Below are 22,197 nucleotides of genomic sequence, written 5' to 3' on the forward strand. Positions count from 1 at the left end.
TAGTACGAATATGCCAATTTTGCGCATCAAATACGATTTATTAGCATGTATATCTTTTTTATACATATGTAAATGCTAGCTGGGTTTTATACTTTCTGTTTTGTTTTTTTTGCACAAAATCTGTTCGGATTTAATAAAAGTGATAGCCGATAAAAAGAATAGTGAATTTCACAGTCGACAAAACATACCCAATTAAGCTATGCTGATATAGTAAAGGTAGTACAATGTGGCTGGCTTCGGTGGGCTAGACACGTGACCAGAATGCACGACAAAAGAGTAGCCAAAGCTATTTTCAGCAGAGAACCAGGAAGAAGTCGTAGACTTCGGAGCAGACACCGCATCCGATGAATGTGCGCTGTTGAGGACGACACACGGTCAGCTGGTGCTCCAGGGGATTGGAGAACGCCAGCCTAGGACCGACAGTACTGGAGGATCATATTTGTTCGGCTTATAACTTACAACTTTCAACTTACGCCATTAAAGTAAGTACATAAAGAAATATAATTCGTTTGATCAGAATAATTTCCTTACGTTGCCCGTTACAGGAAACTCGGGATAAATGAGGCTTGGTGATAACATAGCAGGCCCTAAGATGCTTCCTTGAGGTACAAATATGTTGGTGATAAACTCGCGCACTATTAATAAATTAATCTATGTTCAAAAGAAGGCTATATTCAAATGAATAAAAGTCGAGTCATATAGATATATTGAATTTTTTGAGTTTCGGCAGTTTTCTTTACACTAACTTTAAAACAGACGCAATTTTCACCAAACAGAATTACTTTTACTAGTTATCATTCCTGAAAGAGGAAAAGATTCCAAGACCCAATTGCCAATCGTACGCTGGCTGCTAAGCCGTGGGCCTCACAAACTCAATCTAGCTCCTCATAGCTCTAACTTAATGGCCTTGAATTAACCCGCTTCCATCCGCAATCCGTAATCCGAAGGAGAAGATTTACGACCACTGGGTGATCGTCAATTTAGAAATCGTAAAAAATTGATCGAACCCCGCGCAACACCACCCGCCCAGTCCACAAACTGGATCGAATAGTTGATTTTACGACGCCGAATCCCGGCAATTGGTTCGGAATTAGTTATTCGAACATGATTTTTGCCGCGTGCAGGTAGGTATTTTTAGAAAGGTCCTACTTGTACGGAGCACGTGTCGAGCAGTGTCAGTTTTAACGATCATCGGCTGGGGTTTGAACACGCTGACGCAACGCAGCGGCCAGCTCCGCCGTGTGGAGCGTTGACAGATTGCAATCGTGTTCGGAAGGAAAAGTGCATCTGCCTGCATTGATGCGACCGACTTTTCGCGTTGGAATGTTTCGAAATCTGTGCGCTTTGCCCCGGATCGGACCGAGCTGGGTCTTGGCTAGCAGGCAGGTCTAGAAGATGAAGATGATCCGCTTGCCTTTTCGTCGTCGTCGTTGATGACGGTCGGTGATGATGATTGGGAAGGAAATGAGTTTGTTTTTTTTTCTGTAGCCAAACAGACGCAAATAGAGGCGCGAGACCCCTCAGCTGGCTGTTGGTTGTTTGACACACTAATTCGATGCGATACGATGCGATGCGATGCAGAAACGCAACGGTGCGGCGGCATGTTGGGGCCAATGGCACGTGACTCGGCTGGGGCGAGGTTGGGGACCTTGCGAAGAAGACGCTAGAAGCGGTTGACTTTTTGTTGGTGTGCTTGCCGTTGATGAAAATATTCAACGGTGATGCTTTGAAGGCGTGAGATATGGATCACGTTTATGGTGTGCTGTCGCAGAGAGTGGTTTGATGTTTTTGGTTTCGCTTTTAGACACTTGTTTTAGATTCGTGATAAGGAGGCCTGCGAGACGGATTTAGTTAATAAAAAGTGGTATTAGGAACGATGGCGTTGTGAAACTTTTGTTTTCATAAAGCAATTTGACGTAAATAGCGCATTTCAACATTAAATTTAATAATGCACATTTATTAATGTGAGAAGCTGTATTGTTTGTGTCGAACACAAAGAAAATCTCAATTAAGGCCATTAGGTTTTTTTGTCAATTTTCCGAATCTAAACGTCAAAATTAAAGTGTGTTTTTTTGAACATTGATGGAAAAACACACCAATTACTATTCTGCCTCTCCGTAGTTTAACAACCGGCTGGTTAGGCATGAATGAATCAGCTGAAAGCGAGCAATCAACCGTTATCAGCGAAACGAGTGGCGTGTAGACCCCTAATGGAGAAAAATGCTTACGACTCGACAAACCTCATTTTCCGGCAACAAACCGGCACGTTAAATTGGAATTCATCACGCAGCCAATTCCGACTCGTACGAGTTCCCATTTCCTTGAAACATAAAACATTTTACGTCATCGAAGCGAGTGGCTAGGATACTGTGAGGCGTTCGATCAAACAACATTTCAGCCTGCCCGGCCAAAGCCTGTGCCGCCTTGGGAATGTGCAGTGTAGAATCCGAAACCCTGCGAAGCGCTGGGATTGCATCTTTGCCGCCGGTGCATTTCATCGTACCGTGTATCGCTTGCTTGCTTGCTTGAAAGGAGGTGGAGTTTTGAAGAGATATAATATACCTTGATAGTCTCATTATTGCAACAACGGCATCGGCATTCGGCTGCGCGCAGGAAACCGGTTTTGGCCCGAAATTAAAAACGGCAAAGATCACCAGGCACCATCGCAGCGAAGCAAATTTCGCACAACCGAAAATATTTGCAATAATAAATTTACCCAGCGGACAATAGGGGACCCTACACAGGCCTGGAATAACAATGCTCCGGGCAGTGAAGAACACGCTCTCACACAAACACACGTTCCCCGTTGATCTGTTTTCCTTTCGCTTCTGCCGGTGTGCCGAAGAGCGGGAAGGACCCTTGCTTGCCACGATCCGGTGTAACTGCCAGCCGGTTTACCTGCCCTTCACGCCGCACAAAGCAACGGAGAGCGAAGATAATATTCATAGCCGAAAAAGAAAAGTGACCTCTCCGCTGTTCCGAGCCGCCTCGCGACGAAGCGCCGCCAAACGACGTGCGTCACAGGGAAGCTGATCAAGATCTTTCCCCGCCAAGAGTTCAGCGAGAATAACAGGAACAAACATAAGTATCAGTGACAACATCGTCGTCAGTGGCAGTGCATCTAGCCGCCGTGGCAGGAGGAAACCAGTCGAACCCTGCTGGGGTACTTAGCAGGGCACCCTGCTGTGGTGCGCTATTGGACCCCCGACTGCCCAGCGGTCGGCTGCAATAGGCAGCGTCATTCATCATGCCGTTTGCACAGTGACGATTTTCCTCCACTCTGAGGTCATTCTAATTGAGTTGACAAATTCCTTTCACTTTGTTCGTACGAAGAAGGCGATTAAATGTTGCAAATATTGTGGCTTATACGGTTCGGTCAGGAGTGGCCTGCCTCCGGGACACGGAACCAGTTCCGATTTCGCAGCTCACCACCGTTCGAGCTCGAGGGGATTCACTCTCTCATTCATGCCAGCATCTCGATCTTGATTGAATTACAGATGCTCGTAAGTGATAGGTTCTCCCGAGAAGGTGATATGCAAATATTTATGATTTTAATCAGTCGTTTCCAGTGCGCCACAGTAAGTTTCGGTATTGATGAACAGCTTACCTGGAAGAGGAGAGAGAAAAAAAACATTTAGTAAAAAATTGTCGCCACAAAAAACTGGTTTGCGTTGGTAGTAGCGAGTGACAAATTGCCCTGGTCCGATTTTTGACTCCTTACATCGCCGACCAGACCAGACTCGGTTGGTCTCTTAAAAGTAATTGCCAAAACATGCGACCACCAACCGGTAGCCATCAATCTCCGCGCGATATAATTGGATTCATCGTCGAAGTGAAGAAAAACGAAAATTAAAAACAGTATAAAATACATGAAAACGGAGGGAACTAATTTGGTATCCAACCGCTAGATGGTGTACTAAATAATATAGATTTTGAAGACGTTCTAACGGAGGTAAACTTTGACACATCGCGCGCTACCAACCCCCCCATCAGAATCCAGCTAGTTCCCTCCGATATCATCATCGCAATTTAACGCATCTTTAGTGCTCAAATTAATGCATTATGATAATCACCGTACATTCATAAATATTCGGAGGCACCCAATTTTCGCGTATGTTCCTGCCTGCCTCACGACGCGGGTCTAAATAATCCCGAAGCCAAAACAAGAAATTTGCTCCCTTTTACGTTCCGCCGTTCAGACGGCGTTCTTCAGGCTTCCACCGTGTAGATCGCAACGAGAGCAACCAGAAGAGAAAAAAAACTGCCACAAACTTAAGCAAAGGTTCGAAACAAGTTTGCTTTCCTCCTATCCTGCCACCCGACGCTTCAGCCAGCCAGCCAGCCTGGGCAGGAGCTGGGAGAACCGGCGCGAGCGCGCGGTGCGGCACCTCCAGAAAAGGCTTGAAGCAATTTAAATTGAAATTTATATTTTTCGCAAATTAAATTTGGATTCAGACCTTCTTCACGTCATTTCAATCGGAGTGCCGTGTTCCACTGGAAGCCAACCGAAGGCGAAAGTTACCACAATCAGCGCGGCGATGACCAGCAGCAGACGATGGCGACGACGACGGACGGACGGACGGACGTGCGCGCGCGTCTTTTTTATTTATTCTCTCGTTTTACTCTGAACCACTTTTCTAATGGACATTTAACTGTTGCGCAAATCAGGCGCGCTCTTCTGACGGGAGGCTGAGGCTGACAGGCAAACTTTGGGGGGGGGGGGGGGGGGTGGAGGTTGAGGAAAGCGGACAAAATATCACGGGAACAGCCGCCTAGCCTTCGGGGCGTTTGATTAGCCCGAGACTTACGGTGGCATGAATAGAAGCGGAAAATCGTGGTCTTTGTGGAGTAAAGGAAAGAGGCGTGCTTGGAGATTTTAGATAATTAAATTATTGTAACAGTTTCGTCGTTTGTCGGTGACCGATGGGATGGATGAACGGCGAAAAGGGTTAGGGTTTGTTTGATCTAAAGATTCGTTCCGCTTGGTTGGGACCTCAGATATTTGCCAACTTTTCTGGGAAGCTGCAACAGCTGGTTGTGATTTTTTCTTGTGGGACATCAGTTTCAAGCAACAAAAAGCAAAGTGCAATTGTTTTATGTTGTCAATATGTCAACATATGTAGACATGCAAACAGGCAAACAGAACGAGCCGAAAAGCTGAGAAAAATAAACATTCTTAGTGTCGTTGACTTCGCACAAACTCCGAACAGAGTCAAATGACTTCTGACCGGCTTTGGTTGACACACCAAAATGGGTCGAAAATCGAGACATTGCATGATATTTGTGTTGACTGAGTCTTCTGTTTCAACGCTTTTGGGACCGACGAAATCGATCCGTCTAGTGTGTGAAAAATAAAGCTTGAATGTGTGCAGTGTGCACCACCAGTAACAGTAAAGTGATGCAGTTTTCGAGACGAACAAACAAAAATCGATACACATTAGTGCGCTCTGCTCTGCTCTGCTGGGTGATATTTATGTGACAGTTCGTTGCTCGTTTCCGGGCAGCAGCAGCAGCGGCAGCGCCATGCCAAACTCATCCTTTTCTCATTTAGTATTGCGCCGAATGTTCATAAACGGGAAAGAACAAAATGCAAAGGGAGCGTGACTGACTGCTGCTGTCACTCTTTACAGGATCAACTGTCTTCCGCCGAAACGATGGATGCGATGGAAGGTGATTGAAACTGGGACAAAATTTCTTCTGTCAATGATCCCTCTCTCGTCTCGCCGTTCGTTACTTTCACAGGAGATGAATCGTGACAATACCTACGTACGGATATCCATCCATTCGAGATTTGAGATCGATTGTGCTGAGATCAGAAGGCAGAAGTAGCTTGACATGCTGGGTGCATCTGTGTTTGTCTGTTCAATGGAGATAGTTTATTGAAGTTGATGCGATTTTTTTTTCGCTCGGAGTACAACAAAGGAAGAAAAAGTTAATAAATTTAGAATAACTGTTCCGTCATGAGCCGAAACGGTGGACGTGATCTGTCTGGAAACAGCGGGGTTTCTTCCTGAATGGGAGAAGCGCCTTGCTACGGTTTGAAATACGATCAGGCAGTTGCTTTTCTGAAGTCGCTTTCTATCAACATTAAACTAGCTGGCAGATTGAATAACAGCAAAATCAAAAGAACACTTATTTAATAACTGGTAATTGAGTCCCTAAGAATAATTTCCACCGGATGGCAGCTTCTAATTAGTTTGCGATTTAATGCCTCATTCGCCTCAGCGAAAATACCGAAAAATTCGATATTCTTCAACTTATCAGGGTTCGACCCATGGAACAAATTTCAACTTTAATCCCCCCGGCAGTGCTGCAGTGTCCCAAGAGAGATCTACAAAGTAAATTGACGACGTAAGACGACCTGTGCGTTCGCGGCAGTCGGAAGAAGCTTTAAAACATAGAGTCGCACCAGCCTGCCAATCCTCGAGATCACAGAGCTAGTGCACAGTATTTAAAATGGGAATCCGCCGCCCAACCCCTTGTTCTTTAAAGCAATTTTTTTTAAAGAAATTGAAAATATGTACCACAAAAAGTAATAATCGAGTGAATGTTGTCAACAACCGGGAAACATCCACGTTGTACGCTACGTCAAAATTATTCGTGTAAGCGTTATTAAACTAATATTACCGTCCTGCCAACAAGTCATTGTCTAAGCGGGTCTGTTCCAAGAATCTACTTTGTTTCATATGCTATGAAACAGACAACTTTATTGGACCATCTCAAACTGACGCGGTCTATACAGACTAGCGCGTTGCCTTCGACAAGGTTGATCAGGTTAATACAAAGCATTGGTAGCTACGCAGCACTTTGGGCCAGAAATTAAAATTCCGGGACAAAAAATTTGCAGGTAGACGACATGTCTCAGCTCAATGTGGGCCAATATTTAGGTGTTACCTTAACAACAATTTAAGTAATAACTTTTTGAGTAAATTTTTTTTCGCCTTTTTGGTTTCAAAATATTAAAGATAAACCAATTTCAAGCATTTTTTCTGAATATATCAAACTTCTACGTTTTACGCATCTTCAGCAATAGACCTTTGTTTATAAACGACCCCTCAAATCACATTTCTTCTTGTAATTCCCAGGTATTCTCTGAAATCAACATTTGGGCAGATAGCTTCAACAATTCTCTACAAATTGGTATGCTAACCAATTGCAAATACTTGCAGATAGCTAAGATATTCAGATTTTTCATCAGACGGTTTTTAACTTAAAATCAGTTATATGTTATTAATTCATGCAAATTAATTAAAGCAAAACAGTCTTCAGGAAAAATATTCCTCTTTTATGTGCAAAATGTTTTCTAGAACATCACATTGAACTAACTGTTGAAATAAATATGTTACAAGAAGAAATGTGATTTGGGGGGTCATTTATAAACAAAGGTCTATTGCTGAAGGTGGGTAAAAGGTAGAAGTTTGATATGTTCAGAAAAAGTATTTGAAATTGGTTTATCTTTAATATTTTGAAACCAAACAGGCAAAAAAAAATTTACTCAAAAAGTTATTACTTAAATTGTTGTTAAGGTAACACCTAAATATTGGACGACCCCTTCAAAAGCTGCATCATTTCTACATTCAAAAAGTTGCCGAAGACCACATTGAGCTGAGACATGCCGTTTAACCGCCAATATTTTTGTCCCGCAATTTTAATTTCTGGCCCATATTTGCGCAGACCTTCACGAGGTGGTTACAGCTTGATTTAAAACTTGACAGACAATGTATCAAAACAGAGCTTACAAAAATCTATCAAAATTAGGTAATAATTGGAAGATTTCGAATGCAAAAAATCAAAAAGACGTCCCACGAAGCCGATCTCTGTCAGAACTTTTTTTTCTACTTCAAATCGTATCGTCTTGCTTCACGCAATTTGATGTTTTTTTGGCCTATGAATTGGAAGTCCCGGACAGAGGCTGTTTTTTCGAATTTCCGGCTTTGATCAGCAGAAAAGTTGCGATTTATAATTTTTATTTTTCGGGGAAGACTCATGTGTTTACGTTCTTTTAATTTTTTCTAGTAAAAAAATGTCAAATTCTAAAATTTCTAAGTTTACGAAAATTGAGGCAATGTTCCAATTGAATTCTTTTTGTTGGTAAAAATTAAAAATCGTTAAAAATCTGGTCTTTTGAAAAAAAAAACAGAAAAAAAATTACTCCAGATTGGAACATTTTATTCAATTTTAAAACAAAATCGTTAGATGAATTTCCATTAAAAAACAAAACAAAAAGAATGAGGTGAAAGCAAGAAAGAATCGACCAAAATGTCTATATCTGGGATATTAAATTTGATTTTAATTCTTTTTAGATGGACACGGGTCAGATGTATAGAACTTAGAGAAGAGAGAAGTTTAGTAAATATCTTATAGAGCTTATTTAGGATATCTTCCTCTGATGAATTTATTTATTTCTATACATCTGTGCACAGACCCTTTTTTCCCTTTTACAAAAAAAAAATTGATGTCCCGGAAGAAACTTTTCATAGATTGTTTCTTGTTTACTTTTCTAAATAAAATCAGACTTTTTCGTTTCACTTCACAGAATCAATTCAAATATATTCAGTTCGAGAAATCAAATTAAAACTTTGTTGATTGCTTTTGCTATAGCAAGAAAATCGTTCATGAACAACTTAGTTTAACTGTTGTTAAACGTCATCACTGAAAAATTTCCCTACATCAATCAACAATCAAATTCAATGATCCTGAACCCCTTTAAGATGGAATCTAATAGCACTCGGCATAAAATCTTGATCTGTAATTTATTGGATTTCCTTCCCATTTCAATCTTGTCCCGTACCCGTTCCTCCCTTCCGGTTGCAAATTCGACCCGAAAAGAAAGAGTTATTCCGTTTGCTGCACATCATCTTCTATTGCACTCGGCTCGGAAGTGACACGCTAATTGAAGTTAATCGTTTCAAGACCAAGACCATCTTACCCTGCCCCAGAGGGATGATTGAGGAATGCAGATAACACTGAAATAAAAGTGCAAACATCGTAAAAATTCCAAACTAAATTAGGCTCGGCTGGCGAGGATAAATTATCGACTCGGGAATATCGATGCAGCTGCAAATGAACTTTTCGCGTGTACTGTAACAAGTTTCAATTAGGATGAAGGATCCATCATTCGACAGAGATACACCGAACTGAACTCGTTCAAACGCTTTAATCTTCACTAATTAGATTTCAAGTGGCGGAAATTGCCGTGTCGAGAAACTGCGGGTCTTGACTGGCTGTCACTTTGCATCTGGAGTGCAGCACCCGCAGCAGCTGCGCATCCTTGTCTTGTGGAATTCAATTATCCTCGACAGGATCCTGCCCGTCCTGTGCCTGTGGTGAAAGTAGGTCACAAGCGTCGCTTCGGAAAACACAATCAATCATGTTGTGAATTTACGATTTTCTGGTCATCAAAATTGAATCCACTGCACATAATGCAGTTCGCTGGGGCGGTCGGTCGGTGGCCCGCTACGGACTGCTACGGACAAAAACCATTCGTCAAACGGTGTGTCCAATCATTATTATGACGACAGGCAATTGTGCGGGAAATTAGCTCACATTTCAACCGGCGACACAGTTCCGCGTTCGGCCCCTAAGTTTTCCTCCTCCTACTGCCATGGTTAGCTGAATTTCCCCTTTGAATGGTGAACGCGGCATTCTCTCAGTTTATGTGCCGAACGATTTATTATAATGGTTATTAGAATTCCTGTTTGCCCCCGATGATGCAGCGCGGAATGCGAGCAGTAAAGTTTAGTTTTTTTTTTCTTCTTCGGTGGTTTGGTCCCAGGCACAGGTTGGAAAAATTAGTTTTCCAACAGGGTCGTCAGAACTACCTAGTGTGTTGTGGATGATTTTGTGAAATATGTCAATTCTGTCAACTGCCAGTCGCTTTCTGGTTCTGGTTACATTTCGGTCACCTGCTCCGGTCGTTCCTGTTTTATGAGGGGGCATAAAGTCCAGTTTAATTACAGCCCTGGTAAACCGTTCATAATTATATGATCGAAGCCGGCAAACTTACGTCGCAACTTGGTTTGGTCCCTTCGCACAGTTATTGCATTCGGTTGCAATTTTTCTCTTGCGCTAACAAGAAGCAACAACCAAAGTACGTATATTCGGGCCGTGACGACCGTTTTGTTCGACCAATAAACGTGTGACCATTGTTGAGTCTATTATGTCTATGTGCAACGTTTTTTTTTGCCGACCCTCAACAGGACTGATGCCGCTCATAAACGTGCTTATTAGCGAATTATTACAATGTTGAGTCAGTTTTAATATGATGCTAATGCAATTAGCAGTCATTTTGTCATTTGCTCGGTGGGCAGTTAATTGTGTACCTTAGAATGATTAGATACCGCTGCAACCAGAAATCTCTTCCACACATGAATGGAGGCGGTGAGGGTGGATCAAGGGCAAGGCATGACGAATTTATCAATTTTATTTGAACCACCTTCCTTTCGGTTCGTTTTAAGCTTGCGTGTGCGAACAACAGTTCGAGGAAGGGTGAATAGTTCTTCATTTTAGCGTCGGCAGTCTGAAAAGCCCGGTCCGACCTGGAGAACCTACCTATTGAGGAAGGAATTTCATTCGAGTGCTGCTGCTGTTTGGAAATTATTATGCGGCGAGGCGAGGCTCCCACATCTGGCTTACCGCACTCACCGATCGACCGGCCACTCAAGGTGCGCTGCTCCGCCGCAGGTCTAAGACCTAAGGCTGCGTTAAGTCGAGGAAACCGCAAGCAGTTTGAAGAGTTTCTTTTGGGAGTTTTTTTTTTGCTTCCTTCTTGTTGTATTTTGAGGTGAAAGGCGTACTTAATTCCAAATCGTACACTTTGCATTTAAATTGGCCCAACAGCTGCGTTATGTTTTTTTGTATCCGAGTTTTAGTAATGCGATGTTTGTTTATAGAGTGTGGTGATGTTATGAAACCATCCACACGTCGTCGACTAGAACATCAACCGTGTGCCGTTGTTTCTGACCATGAATAGAAACAGTTAACAGCGTCGGGGGATTAAGCAACCACACATATTTTAGGGTTTCATTTTTTCCGAAGTCTAAAATATGTTACATTTGTGGTTAAAGTTTACGAATTTTGAAATGAAATTAGGAATACCTACTCGAATGTGTACCAATAACTAGAATCAGATGAACCCTAAAACGATATATGTATAAATGTTTGCACTAACTCCGTCTGTTGACCGGAACTTTACGTGAGAGTATTCATTCCTGCATTCATAAAGTAACATAATAGAGTGTTGGCAGGTTTCATTAGTATGCCGAGTGTGGTTCTTTTGCCGATAGGTTGTGGCTTCAATTGATACCACATAAATTCATGCATTCATAAATAAAAGAAGAAATGAAAGCCAACAGAAACAAAGCGATTCGACGTTAGATCAATACTTACGGCAAATAATTATTTGCAAAAAATCAGATAATTGATGGAATAAAAAATATTTTATGTTAATAGGGACAATATACAAAAGTTTATGACACTCAAACAATTTGATAACATCGCACAAATCTTTGAAAGAAAATTGCATAAAAAAGATATGGAAGATATGAATAGTAAAACGAAGCATTTTTTTGTAAATTCAAAATGCCAACCGCAATTAAACCAAACCCATAGTACATCATTTATTACATTTAAAATATACCCCCTAAAACATCTTTCCAAAAAATATACAAAGAGTAAAATAATAAAATTTAGGAATTTTAGGAAACATCATCCATATTACTGTCTTCGTATCTGCTTCTTGAATTTTTCGAGTCTGATAACCAGTTGCATTCGAAACTAGTTATTTTTTCTCATATTATCATCATTTCGCAAAACTTGGTTCGGAAAAAGAAAATAACATTTAAATTGAAAATAAAACTCATTTAAATCCAAATTTTTAATCTGAATCGAATACCACTCCACTATTTCTGATTTAAAATAAGTCAAAATTAAACTCAAACTTAATTTCTATTTGAATATAAGCGAATTTTTATCGAAAACCAAACTTATCAAATCCAGATTAAATCCAAATCCAACTCAAATTCGATCTTCATCCATTCCAAATACTATCCAAATCTAATTTAATTAGATAAAAACCCATCTAAATCGAGTTCAAAGTCAATTGAAATTCATCCAAATCCAATTCAAATCCATCCGAATTCAATTCAAGCCCTATGAAAATCCATCCAAATTCAACAAAAATCCAATCAAATTCAAATCCATGTAAATCCAATCCAAATTGATTAAAATTTCACTAAAATCATATCTAAATCCTATTTAATTCGAATTCAAACCCAGATTAAAATAAAACGGAGTTCATTCAAATCCAATTCAAATCGTATCAAAATCCAATCGAACTCCAATATATATCTATCAAAATTTAATCCAGCCCCAGTAAAAATCCTTCCAAATCCAATTCAACTTTAACAAAAATCCAATCCAATCTAAAATCCAAACCAAATCAAATCTAAATCCATTCCAATTCCAATAGTTATCTACACAAATTCTATCCAAATTCAATAGGACACTTTCTAAATCCTATCCCAATCTAACCCAAGTCAAATCCAATGCAACAAATCCCAATCCGATTCAAATCCAAAATCAATCAAATTCCATAAAAAAGTTATCTAAATTTAATCTACCTCCTTCTAAATTTAAACGAATCAAATTCTATTCAAATCCTATCCAAATCATATCACAACTCAAACAAAATTCAATCCAATTCAAATCTAACCCAAATCAATGCCAAATCCAATCTAAATCCAACAAAAATCTCCATCAAAATCGTATTTAAATTCAATCCAATTCTCATAAAAAAACTATCCAAATTCAATTTAAATCGACTCTAAATCTACTCCAAATTCAGCAGAAAACCACCTAAATCCCATCCCAATTTAATAGGAATCTGTCCAAATCTAACTGCTGATGCTGATCAAACAAGGCAGTCGTCGTATGTTCGAATCTCGGCTAGGCGGTGCTGCTAGATAGAGTCAATAGGATTGTTGCACTGGCTCCGTTACTGTTCTGTACTCTAACAGCCGGCTGCGAAGTCTGCCGATAAAGAAGGGTAATGTCTAAAGACGGTTATGCTCAAGGCTTTGCTTTGCTATCTAAATCCATTTCAAAATTTAATCAATCATAAAACAATCCAGATCAGATAGGAATCCACCCAAGTCAATTCTAAATTCAAATCCTATTCAAACTGAATCTAATCTAAATCTAATAAAAATTCAACGAAATCGGATCCAAATCCTCACCACATCCAATCGAAATCTATACAAATCAAACGCAAATTCAACAAAATTTCATCAAAATCGTATACTAATCTTTATAGATGCATTTAAATCTTGTCTAATTCGAGTCCAAACCCAAATCAAAACAAATCCAAATCCATTTAAATACAATCCAGATCCTACTGAAATCCAGTCAACGACAATCCAATCCAACCCATATCTATTCAAAATCCATTGCCCAAATCCATTCCAATCGAATTCAAACCCCATCCAAACCCTATTTTAGTTCAGCATTAAATCCAATCTAATCGAAAACTAATCGAAACCTGGTTCAAATTCAATCCAAATTTATTCTATATCAAAAAAAAAAAATCAACACAACACACAACAACACAAATCCAACTCAATTTAAATCCATATAAATCCAATCCAAATTCAATAAAATTCCATCAAAATGTTAACCAAATCATAGCTTAATGCATATAAATCGTATACAATTCGAATCCAAACCCAAATCGAAACGAATCGAAATCCATTCAAATCCTTTGAAAATCTAATCGAAATCCATCCAAATTCAACAGCAATTCATTCAACTACAATTGAAATCTTACCCAAATCTAATTTAAATCCATCAGAGTCTTATCCAAATCCCATAAAAACTCATTCACATCCAATTCAAATCGAATTCAAACCTTTTCCAAATCCAACAGAAATCTATTCAATCCTTTCCAAATTTATTCCGAATTCAATAGAAATCTATCCAAAACCAATTCAGATTTTAGTCATAATCCAATCCAAATTCGACAGAAATTGTCCCAAGTTTAACCAAAATTCAACAAGAATTTATCCATAACCAATCGAAATTCATCCAAATCCATCCAAAAATGCATCCAAACCCAATCCATATCGAATTCTAATTTAATGAAAGTCCATTGAAAACCAATGAAAATTCATCGAACAAAAATAAAGCATAGGTGCTACATACCGTTAACGAGACTTAACCTTCTGTTTTTATATGACAGACTTCAAATATGAAATTCATCGAAATCGAATCCAAATCCAAACTACATCCGATCAAAATCCATAAAAATTGTAAATTCAATCCAAATGCCAATTAAATGCAATCAAATTTGTAACCAACAGGAATCCAATCCAATCCATAACTAATCCGAAATCTTGTTCAATTCTAGTTCTAACTGAAATCTAGTTCAACTCCAATGCAAATTTAATCCGAATCCAACAAATATCCACCCAAATTCTATACCAATGCGATACTATTCAAATCCATGTAAATCCAATCGAAATTGAATGAAATCTGCATATGAAATATCCATATCCTAAAAAAATAATATCTAAATCCAATCCAAGTCTCATAAACATCACTCCACATCCGGTTTAAATCGAATCAAAATCCAATATACCAGAACCAGATCCACACTACTAGCTTCGAGATACGATGGTTGCTCAACAAACCAGTCGTCGAATATTCGAATCTCGGCAGGGAGCTCCTTCTGGAGACAGCAGGATCGTTGCACTAGCCTCGTAATTGCCTTGTACTCTAATAACCGGCTATGAAGTCTGTGTCGATAAAGCAGGGTTAGGCCTTAAAGATGTTTATACCCAAAGCTTTGATCCAAATCCAACTCCAATGCAATCTAATCCACTTAAATCCTATTCAGTTCGAATCCAAATTGCAACCAAATTGAATCGAAACCCTTTCTAAATCCAATAGAAATCCACACAAACCGTATCCAAAACCAATCCGTTTTCAATCCAAATTTTAATCATAATCCAGTCCAAATCCAACAGAAATCCATCAAAGCCAAATCCAAATTCAACAAAAATCTATCTAGTACCATTAATAAAAATTCATCGAAATCGAATCCAGATCCACGCAACATCCAATCGAAATTTGTAAAAGTCAAACCTAAATCTTTTTTTTATTGTAGATTCAAACCGAATTGGATCTAATACAAATCCAATCCAATTTGGACCCAACACAAATGCAACCCAATCCAAACCCAAGCAACAATGTGAGTTTTATTGTACTCTTATGGTGGCCTTCAAGACCAATTTTGGTCTTAAATGCCATCATAAGAGTGTAATAAAACTCAAATTGTTACCTGGGAATCCAATCCATTCGAACCAGTAATTGTGGTTTTGTGGTTTTCTGTGTTGTCGGCTGTTCAATCGAATCAAAAATGCATGAAACATGAAACCAAAATCCTTTAAAAAATATATGTTACGACATCGACGAAACTTGAAAATTCAATTTTCATACCCCAAACGTTTTCAAAAAATTACCGAACTTCCGGCTTTTTGGTGGGAATCGAATATAAAATTAATAAAAGCGAACGACAGTATGTATGTTCTGCTCTAACTCTGGAACACCTGTACCGCTCTTCATCAAATTCCTTGACAGAAGGGAATCAGCACAGAAAGGTTGACAAAAGACCCCCTCTCTACGTACGAATAAGTAAACAGAACTGCGTTTCTCTCGCGTTTGGACTGCTGACAGTTGCATACAGGTGGCTCCACCACAAGAGAGCGGGAGGTTACAAAAAGCGGGGCGAGACAATCACCACAACCACATAAAAGTTATAGAAAAATAACGTTAGAACTCCTCTTGAGCTAAACTTTGAAGAGTAGAGAAATGAAAGTTTCTATAGATTTTCATAGATTTATAGTTCAGGTGCATAAGAATCAGGAAAAATCAGGATTTAGGACAAAAGAGTGCAGCTGAGGGGACCAGCAGGGGGGACGGTAGAACTAGCAAGGAGTAAGAAGATCATACAACGCAAAAATAAAACCACATTGAAAATATTGGTGAAAATGCTGAAACGAAATTTTCTAATATTATATTACTTCTGGGAATGTTAAACCGGATTATATTCTGGGCATCACAAATAATCGGTAATAATTTGGAGAACGAAGGTGTCAGTTTCTTCACTATCATCAGATTAAAGTAAACATTTTCGTAATTGGCAATGTGGTTGAGTCTAGGGCGAAACTTTGAATTCGAACCGAATTCAATTTTATTGACCGAATGGAGCTTCAATTATTAGTATTATTTCACGTGATTCTAATAAATACGTCTTGAAAATGTTTCGTTAAACTAAACGGAATTTCACCCAAAAGTAATGACACAAATTCATCCGTTTCAGTAAAGTTGCCACAATCTCAAAATGGCGATCCACAAACCGGTAGAATATTCTACTGCAACCACTTGCACGTCACACATGAGGTGCATGATAAATCTCAGTACACAGAGGAAGGGATTCCGTTAGACCCTAAATTGTGCATCTTCGTTGCTACATGCAAGCAGCATTTCGTCTTCCTTAGGAAGGAAAACTCAAACGAGACACAAATCAAACAAAAGGGGTGGAGTTTGCTGGTATCCTGACGTCCAGCAGATGAGATGTACGACATCATTGGTGCTGAATGACGAGGATGCTGCTGCAGAATGCACTGCATGGTCCGCAGGACCAAATAGTGGCGAATGATTAATCCACCTGCGCTTTGATTGCGCGCGCGAAATTCCACGCTGAAACCATAAACTCAAAGATGCAACAACGAACAACTGACGACGGACGGTCGGTCGAGTTGTTTACCAGTTTCAAATTAGCTTGTTTACAACGCGGTCCATCAGCGCTAGCACAGCGGAAGTAAACTGAGACTGCTAAAATAATGCTTGTTGTTTACCAATTCCGACCGGTCCCGAAGTCGTGCCGTGGCGATGCTATGCGATGCAATGTGATGATGGTGAAATGCAACAGCTTCAAGCTAAATCGGCTTACATTCCCGTACGGCCCGGGCGGGGAAAGAACTGTTGTCGCGAAATGGTTGAAACTCGTTGAATGCCTAATTGAATTAGTAGAATCGCGCCTGCTGGCCTGCGGGACTCGCCTGAAAAAGCTGAACGATTGTATTTTTAGTCGGTAATAGGACAGGTTACTTTGTACCGCGCGGCATCGATCGATCGATTGTGCCAGGAAGAGCACGACCAGCGAGGGAAAAAGTTCAAGTTTGGTTCGATTTCGAGTGCATCCAGCGTGGGATAACATTGAACGGTGACTCTCTAAATTTGCATTTGCACGTGAGTCATGTTTTTTCGCTCTTAGAGTCGTGAGATTCTAGGTGGGTGGAAGAGTTTCTTTTTCAAGTGCAATGACAAAGCACTGTAACTGCAACGTTCGAATATGGAATAGGAAATCAATGGATTGTTTCCATTTGTAAGGATACTGAAAGAGTTAATTGAAAGAGCTGAACCCGCCTACATTCACCGAATTTCGGCTGTCGTTTCCTAAAGAGAACAATAGCCAACGGTTTGCCTTTCGGCGTTGCTGCGGTTCGACACAATAGCGATGCTTCCAAATTGAATTGTTCGTTCAATGGATTTTCCGAAAATGGAAGGCTCGGTTGGGCCAAACGAAACCGCAGCAGCATAATTTCACATTCGATGCGATCGACAGCGGATATCGCGTAGCACATGCTGGGCTACGTGCCGCATCCGCGGTTCCTATGACTTTTCTGCGGTTTTCGTTGCCCTGCGCAATGACATCATCTGCTCTGACACCCTTTCGGCATTTCCCGACGATAGCACGCGAAGCTTTTATGATGTTCACCTTGAGCAAAACCGAGCAATTCATTTCTTTTCTTTTCCACCCGACGTAACTAACCTTGACCGGTCGACTTGGAAGAAATGGTCCGTATCTGTTACTCTCCGTTTCATACTTTCGCCGCCACAATGGATGTAGGTACTGTCAGCAGCTGCTGGTTTGCACCGAATATATTTCACTTTTCAGCAGCGGCGATGTCCATTCGGAAAGGCGTGAAATTTTTCGGCAGAAAGCAGAAAAATTATGAACCGATTGCTGCTGTCCATTCTGGGCGACGAGAGGGTTCGTCCGTCCTTGATTTCCTCGCAGGAGCCAGTCAAGAATGTGTCAATGATTGCGACGGCGATGGCAATGAAGTTTGGCCGGCGATCATCGATCGAGGATCGAGGCCGGCCGTTGGGAAATTGCGCTGCGCTACATTCGAGTCACGGTTGAGTGACGATTGTCGGGTGGAAAAAAATTGGACCGTTTCCAAGAGATCGCCGTTGGAGGTGGTCTGGTCGGTTATGCACACCCTCCACCCAACCAATGCATTCGATTGGGTGTATTGAAAATGTGTGGAAACCGAAACTGAGACTGGAAAAGTTGCCAATTTTAGCGTGAGAAGATTGAGTTGCATGGGATTTTGCAGCGGTGGTTACGTAAGCGGCGTCCTTTGGTTTGAAGTTTTCTGCGAACTTTTTGTTACTTATGCAGTAAATTTTCCGGTGTAAATTTAAATTGTGTTCGATAGTGTTTTGGGAAATTTATTCAATGGCGCAGTCTGCACGGGAAATGTAAATATATCAATCAAACATCAATCCACATGATGAAAATTTAAAGCACTTGAGTGGGAAATTGACATTATTAAGGTCGAGAAGAAAAATAAGTGGACTCAAATGAATTCCCCGGGGGACAACATACACGGAACGCGGTCTCAGTTCAATCAATCATCATTTCGCAATTTTTCGCCATCTAGATTATAATAAACAAACGTTCTCCATTGTTAATAAACACTTATAATAAGTAGTCTCAATTTAATTGAAATAAAGAAACCTAACTCACTTGACTGATATGTTTTAATTTACTTTTAATAGCCGTAATTGCAGTTGCAATCTTTTCTACTTTCAGTAAGTGATATATATCTTAGCTTGTGTTTCAACTTGAAGCATGAAGCAATTTCATCACATGAAGAAATCAACTAATTTTGTACAGTCGGAGTAATTTTGTAATTTCGGACTCTCGTCTTATAAAGTATGTACTTCCAGCACAATTGCGATACAATCATCACCGCAGTCACAATATTTGCGTGGATAGTCGTAAAGATCTACCCGGCAATAAACTGCTATCAGCGAACAGTCACACTGATAGCGGTTATCACAAGAGCTAATAAAAGAAGTTCATTTCATCGCATGCAAAGCATACGTAGCATAGTTACGACTCCACACTCCACCAAGCACTGCCAGTTGACCCAGAATTACATTTTATTTCTGGTAATTAACGACGAGAAAGACGATGTCAAGCATTATCGTAGACGCTGACTTTCTCCGACGAAACCAATTTAGATAAGACCATCGGAAATTTTTTTTATCTTCCGTGCATGGGAAAAACGTGATTTGCAGCGGTCAATCCCGGGGCACCAATCTAGGCCGATTACCGCGTGAGGTCAGCCAATCGTCCATTTCCGTTTGTTGAAGCACCAGAGGCAGAGGCCAACCAGCTGTGAACCATATGAGCTCAGACGAGAAGCATCACACACGTCATTCGACGCTGATGCGTGTGCCAATTTCGCGAAACAAATGATGCACACATGCTTGACATCTTGCAGCACGGTGTCAGTGGCCCAAAGTGGCGACGATGACGTCTGGTCTGTGACCGGTCCACTCTAGGCGATTAATCACCGGTTGGTGTATAAATAAAAATGAGAAAACAAAACCGCGCACACCGATTAACGAATCATCGGCAAAGACATTGAAACGCGCAGCGTAACGTCAATGACCAAAAATGTCAAGGAAATTGGAAAGAATTTTTCCAACCGAGACGCCAACATGTATGTTTTCTGGTTGAAAACTACGGAGGAAAACAATCAATCCCAATGCACACACATCGCATACCCCGAACTGGAATGTTTATTGTTTCTAATGGACTCTCGTATAATTACCCGATTTCCGCTTCTCGCGCTCCACAATCACGGTTTTCGGTCGCTTGATCCGCAGCGAGCGGCGCCGTATCGAGCGCAGAAACGCTTCCGGCATGCGGGAGAACTTGGCCGTCTCCGGTGGGGCTTTCCGCTCCGGGAGGAAGAAATTTTTCACTGCCAGCATCGTCATATTTTCTGTGCGTGGTATTCGCGTGTTCGTTCTGGGAACTCTTGTTTCGAAGGTAGGATTTTATCCGCTGTTTGCCTTATCTAGATTACACTTTATTTATAGAACTCGAGATACCACGGGAGCGACCTGCGGCTGGATTGCTGTCGTTCTTCAATCTTGCACCGCCACGTTATCTTTGGTATTGGATTTCTGGCATGATTTTTTTCATTCTTCACATTTCACTTCGTTTCATATTATCCTTTCCATGGTGACAGCTGCACAGCGTCAGAAATTTCATTATTCCTAAGCTTAAGAACGACACAGCTAAATTTTCGCACTCAAAATTCCATTATCCTTGCAGAAAAATTCGGTCACTGAATTTGACTTCAATTTGCTTAAAACACATTAATTCTTTTTTTTTTTTGTTTTGCAAGTGCACCAGCACTAAAAACACACCACCTTCACTTGTCTCACAAGAGATAAAACGCGTTGTCCCACGAGTGAGTACTGTGCAAATTACAGTACAAATTTGCTACCATAGCAACGACCCACCGACTGACTGATAGCGCACCGAATTGCACACTGAACCGCTGGTCGGAACCGTGCAGCTTTCGAGTTCGGCCTGCTCGGTAGCGCCGTTCGGGTGCCGAGCGAAGCAGCGTGTGAAAAGAAACGGAGGAAAATACGGAGCCGATTGCTAGCCGAAGGGTTTCACTTTACAGGTATGCGTACTTCCCCTCCTCGTAGGAATGATTTCGGCTCCCTGTGTGTGTGCGCTTCGGTCACAGCACAGGGTGACTACGATGAGAATGTTGTGATGTGAGCTAAGAACCTAACAGACAACCTCCTACACATCCTTTCCCTTCTTTTTGCTTCAATAGAGGACGCGGGTCACACCAGGGGAGATCATCAGCCGGTTATCGACGTCATTGCGGTGTATGACTTCTTTTTTTTTTGTTTTGTGTTGGTGGTTCGACTTGGATGCACCTTTCATTCGTTCAGCAACCCTTTCTCCGCATTCAAGGGTCAATAAAAGAAACTGGTTCCATTGAAGGAAGAGCGTGTTTTATCGTTTGAGGATATAGAATCGTGTGCGCTTAGAGACCCCGCCGAAGAGAATGCTGTTATGATCGTTACGTTTGTTTTTACGGTCCTTCTCTTTCACTGCACCGCCCGGGACCACGGGAGTCCACTTGGAGTGGAGGCGAAGGCGACGAAAGCTCAGAAAGATCAGGATTGCCCACGCACGACACCCCGACAGACCTCTGCTCTGCTGCCTGATGGTGGCTGGTGACCACACTTAGGTCCAGCAACAGCGGTAATTCTGGCACCGAAAGATTGTGAGCTCTGATCAAAGGCTGAAGAACAGGCGACGGCAGCAAACAATGTGAGACAACGCGTGGGAAGGGATATGGCACCGGCCAGTCCCGATATGGTAATTGCATTTTGATGTTGCGAGCTTTTTTGTGATTCGATTATAAAACGAAGAGGAAAGACTAACCATTTATTGAATTTTATTGAAAAATAATGATGGAACTCTATTAATTATTCTTCACAATCTTTGAATTATTTGAATTACAATGAAGTTTGATACCAAAAAAACGCTATCCTTCGAGCCGGATTTGAACCAGCGACCTATGGATTACTGTTGTTTGTTCCATTCCTCTCAAACGGTACCGTTTGAAAGGGAATTGTTTCTCAGCTACAGTCCACCGCTCTACCAACTGAGCTATCGAAGGTCTTGCGAACTAGGGCGGCAATCGACTGTCATAACACTTGTAGGCGAACGTTTTACTACCATGATAACAACAACGTGATCGTGCTCGATCTCAGTAGTGTCATACAGTTTCGTCGGGTTTATGAGTATCGAAACGGTTTTTTCGCTATTGTTACTCGCAAATTTATGCTCATCGATTAGCGGCGAAGAGTGTGATCACGTTTTCTTTTTCATCAAACGGATCATCGCCTTCAAACACGATTTTGAGCTTCGCTTCGGCGGAATAAGAACAAGTAAAAGAAAATGCAAACCGATGTGCATAATACCTACTGCAGCTCTAGCTTCAATCGGGAACTTATTCA

General features: G+C 40.9%; 1 protein-coding gene and 1 non-coding gene across 3 annotated transcripts in view; both read right to left on the bottom strand.

The window, feature by feature from the left end:
* LOC128744415 (centaurin-gamma-1A) overlaps positions 1–22,197 on the bottom strand; it is a 260,009-nt gene that overhangs the window by 43,198 nt on the left and 194,614 nt on the right. Inside the window, exon 1 of one of the 2 annotated variants that reach the window (XM_053841417.1) lies at positions 19,971–20,688. The exons of the other annotated variant lie outside the window; for it this stretch is intronic. Coding sequence (XP_053697392.1) covers positions 19,971–20,139 — 169 coding nt within the window. The 5' untranslated portion in view covers positions 20,140–20,688. Of the gene's footprint in view, positions 1–19,970; positions 20,689–22,197 lie in introns of those variants that run through there. 2 annotated transcript variants of the gene reach the window in all.
* Trnay-gua (transfer RNA tyrosine (anticodon GUA)) lies at positions 21,726–21,857 on the bottom strand. The gene is made up of 2 exons: positions 21,821–21,857; positions 21,726–21,761 (listed from the first exon to the last, which is right to left on the bottom strand). It is a non-coding gene; the product is annotated as a tRNA-Tyr (tRNA).

Source organism: Sabethes cyaneus, chromosome 3 (assembly GCF_943734655.1).
Source record: "Sabethes cyaneus chromosome 3, idSabCyanKW18_F2, whole genome shotgun sequence".
Taxonomy (NCBI): domain Eukaryota; kingdom Metazoa; phylum Arthropoda; class Insecta; order Diptera; family Culicidae; genus Sabethes; species Sabethes cyaneus.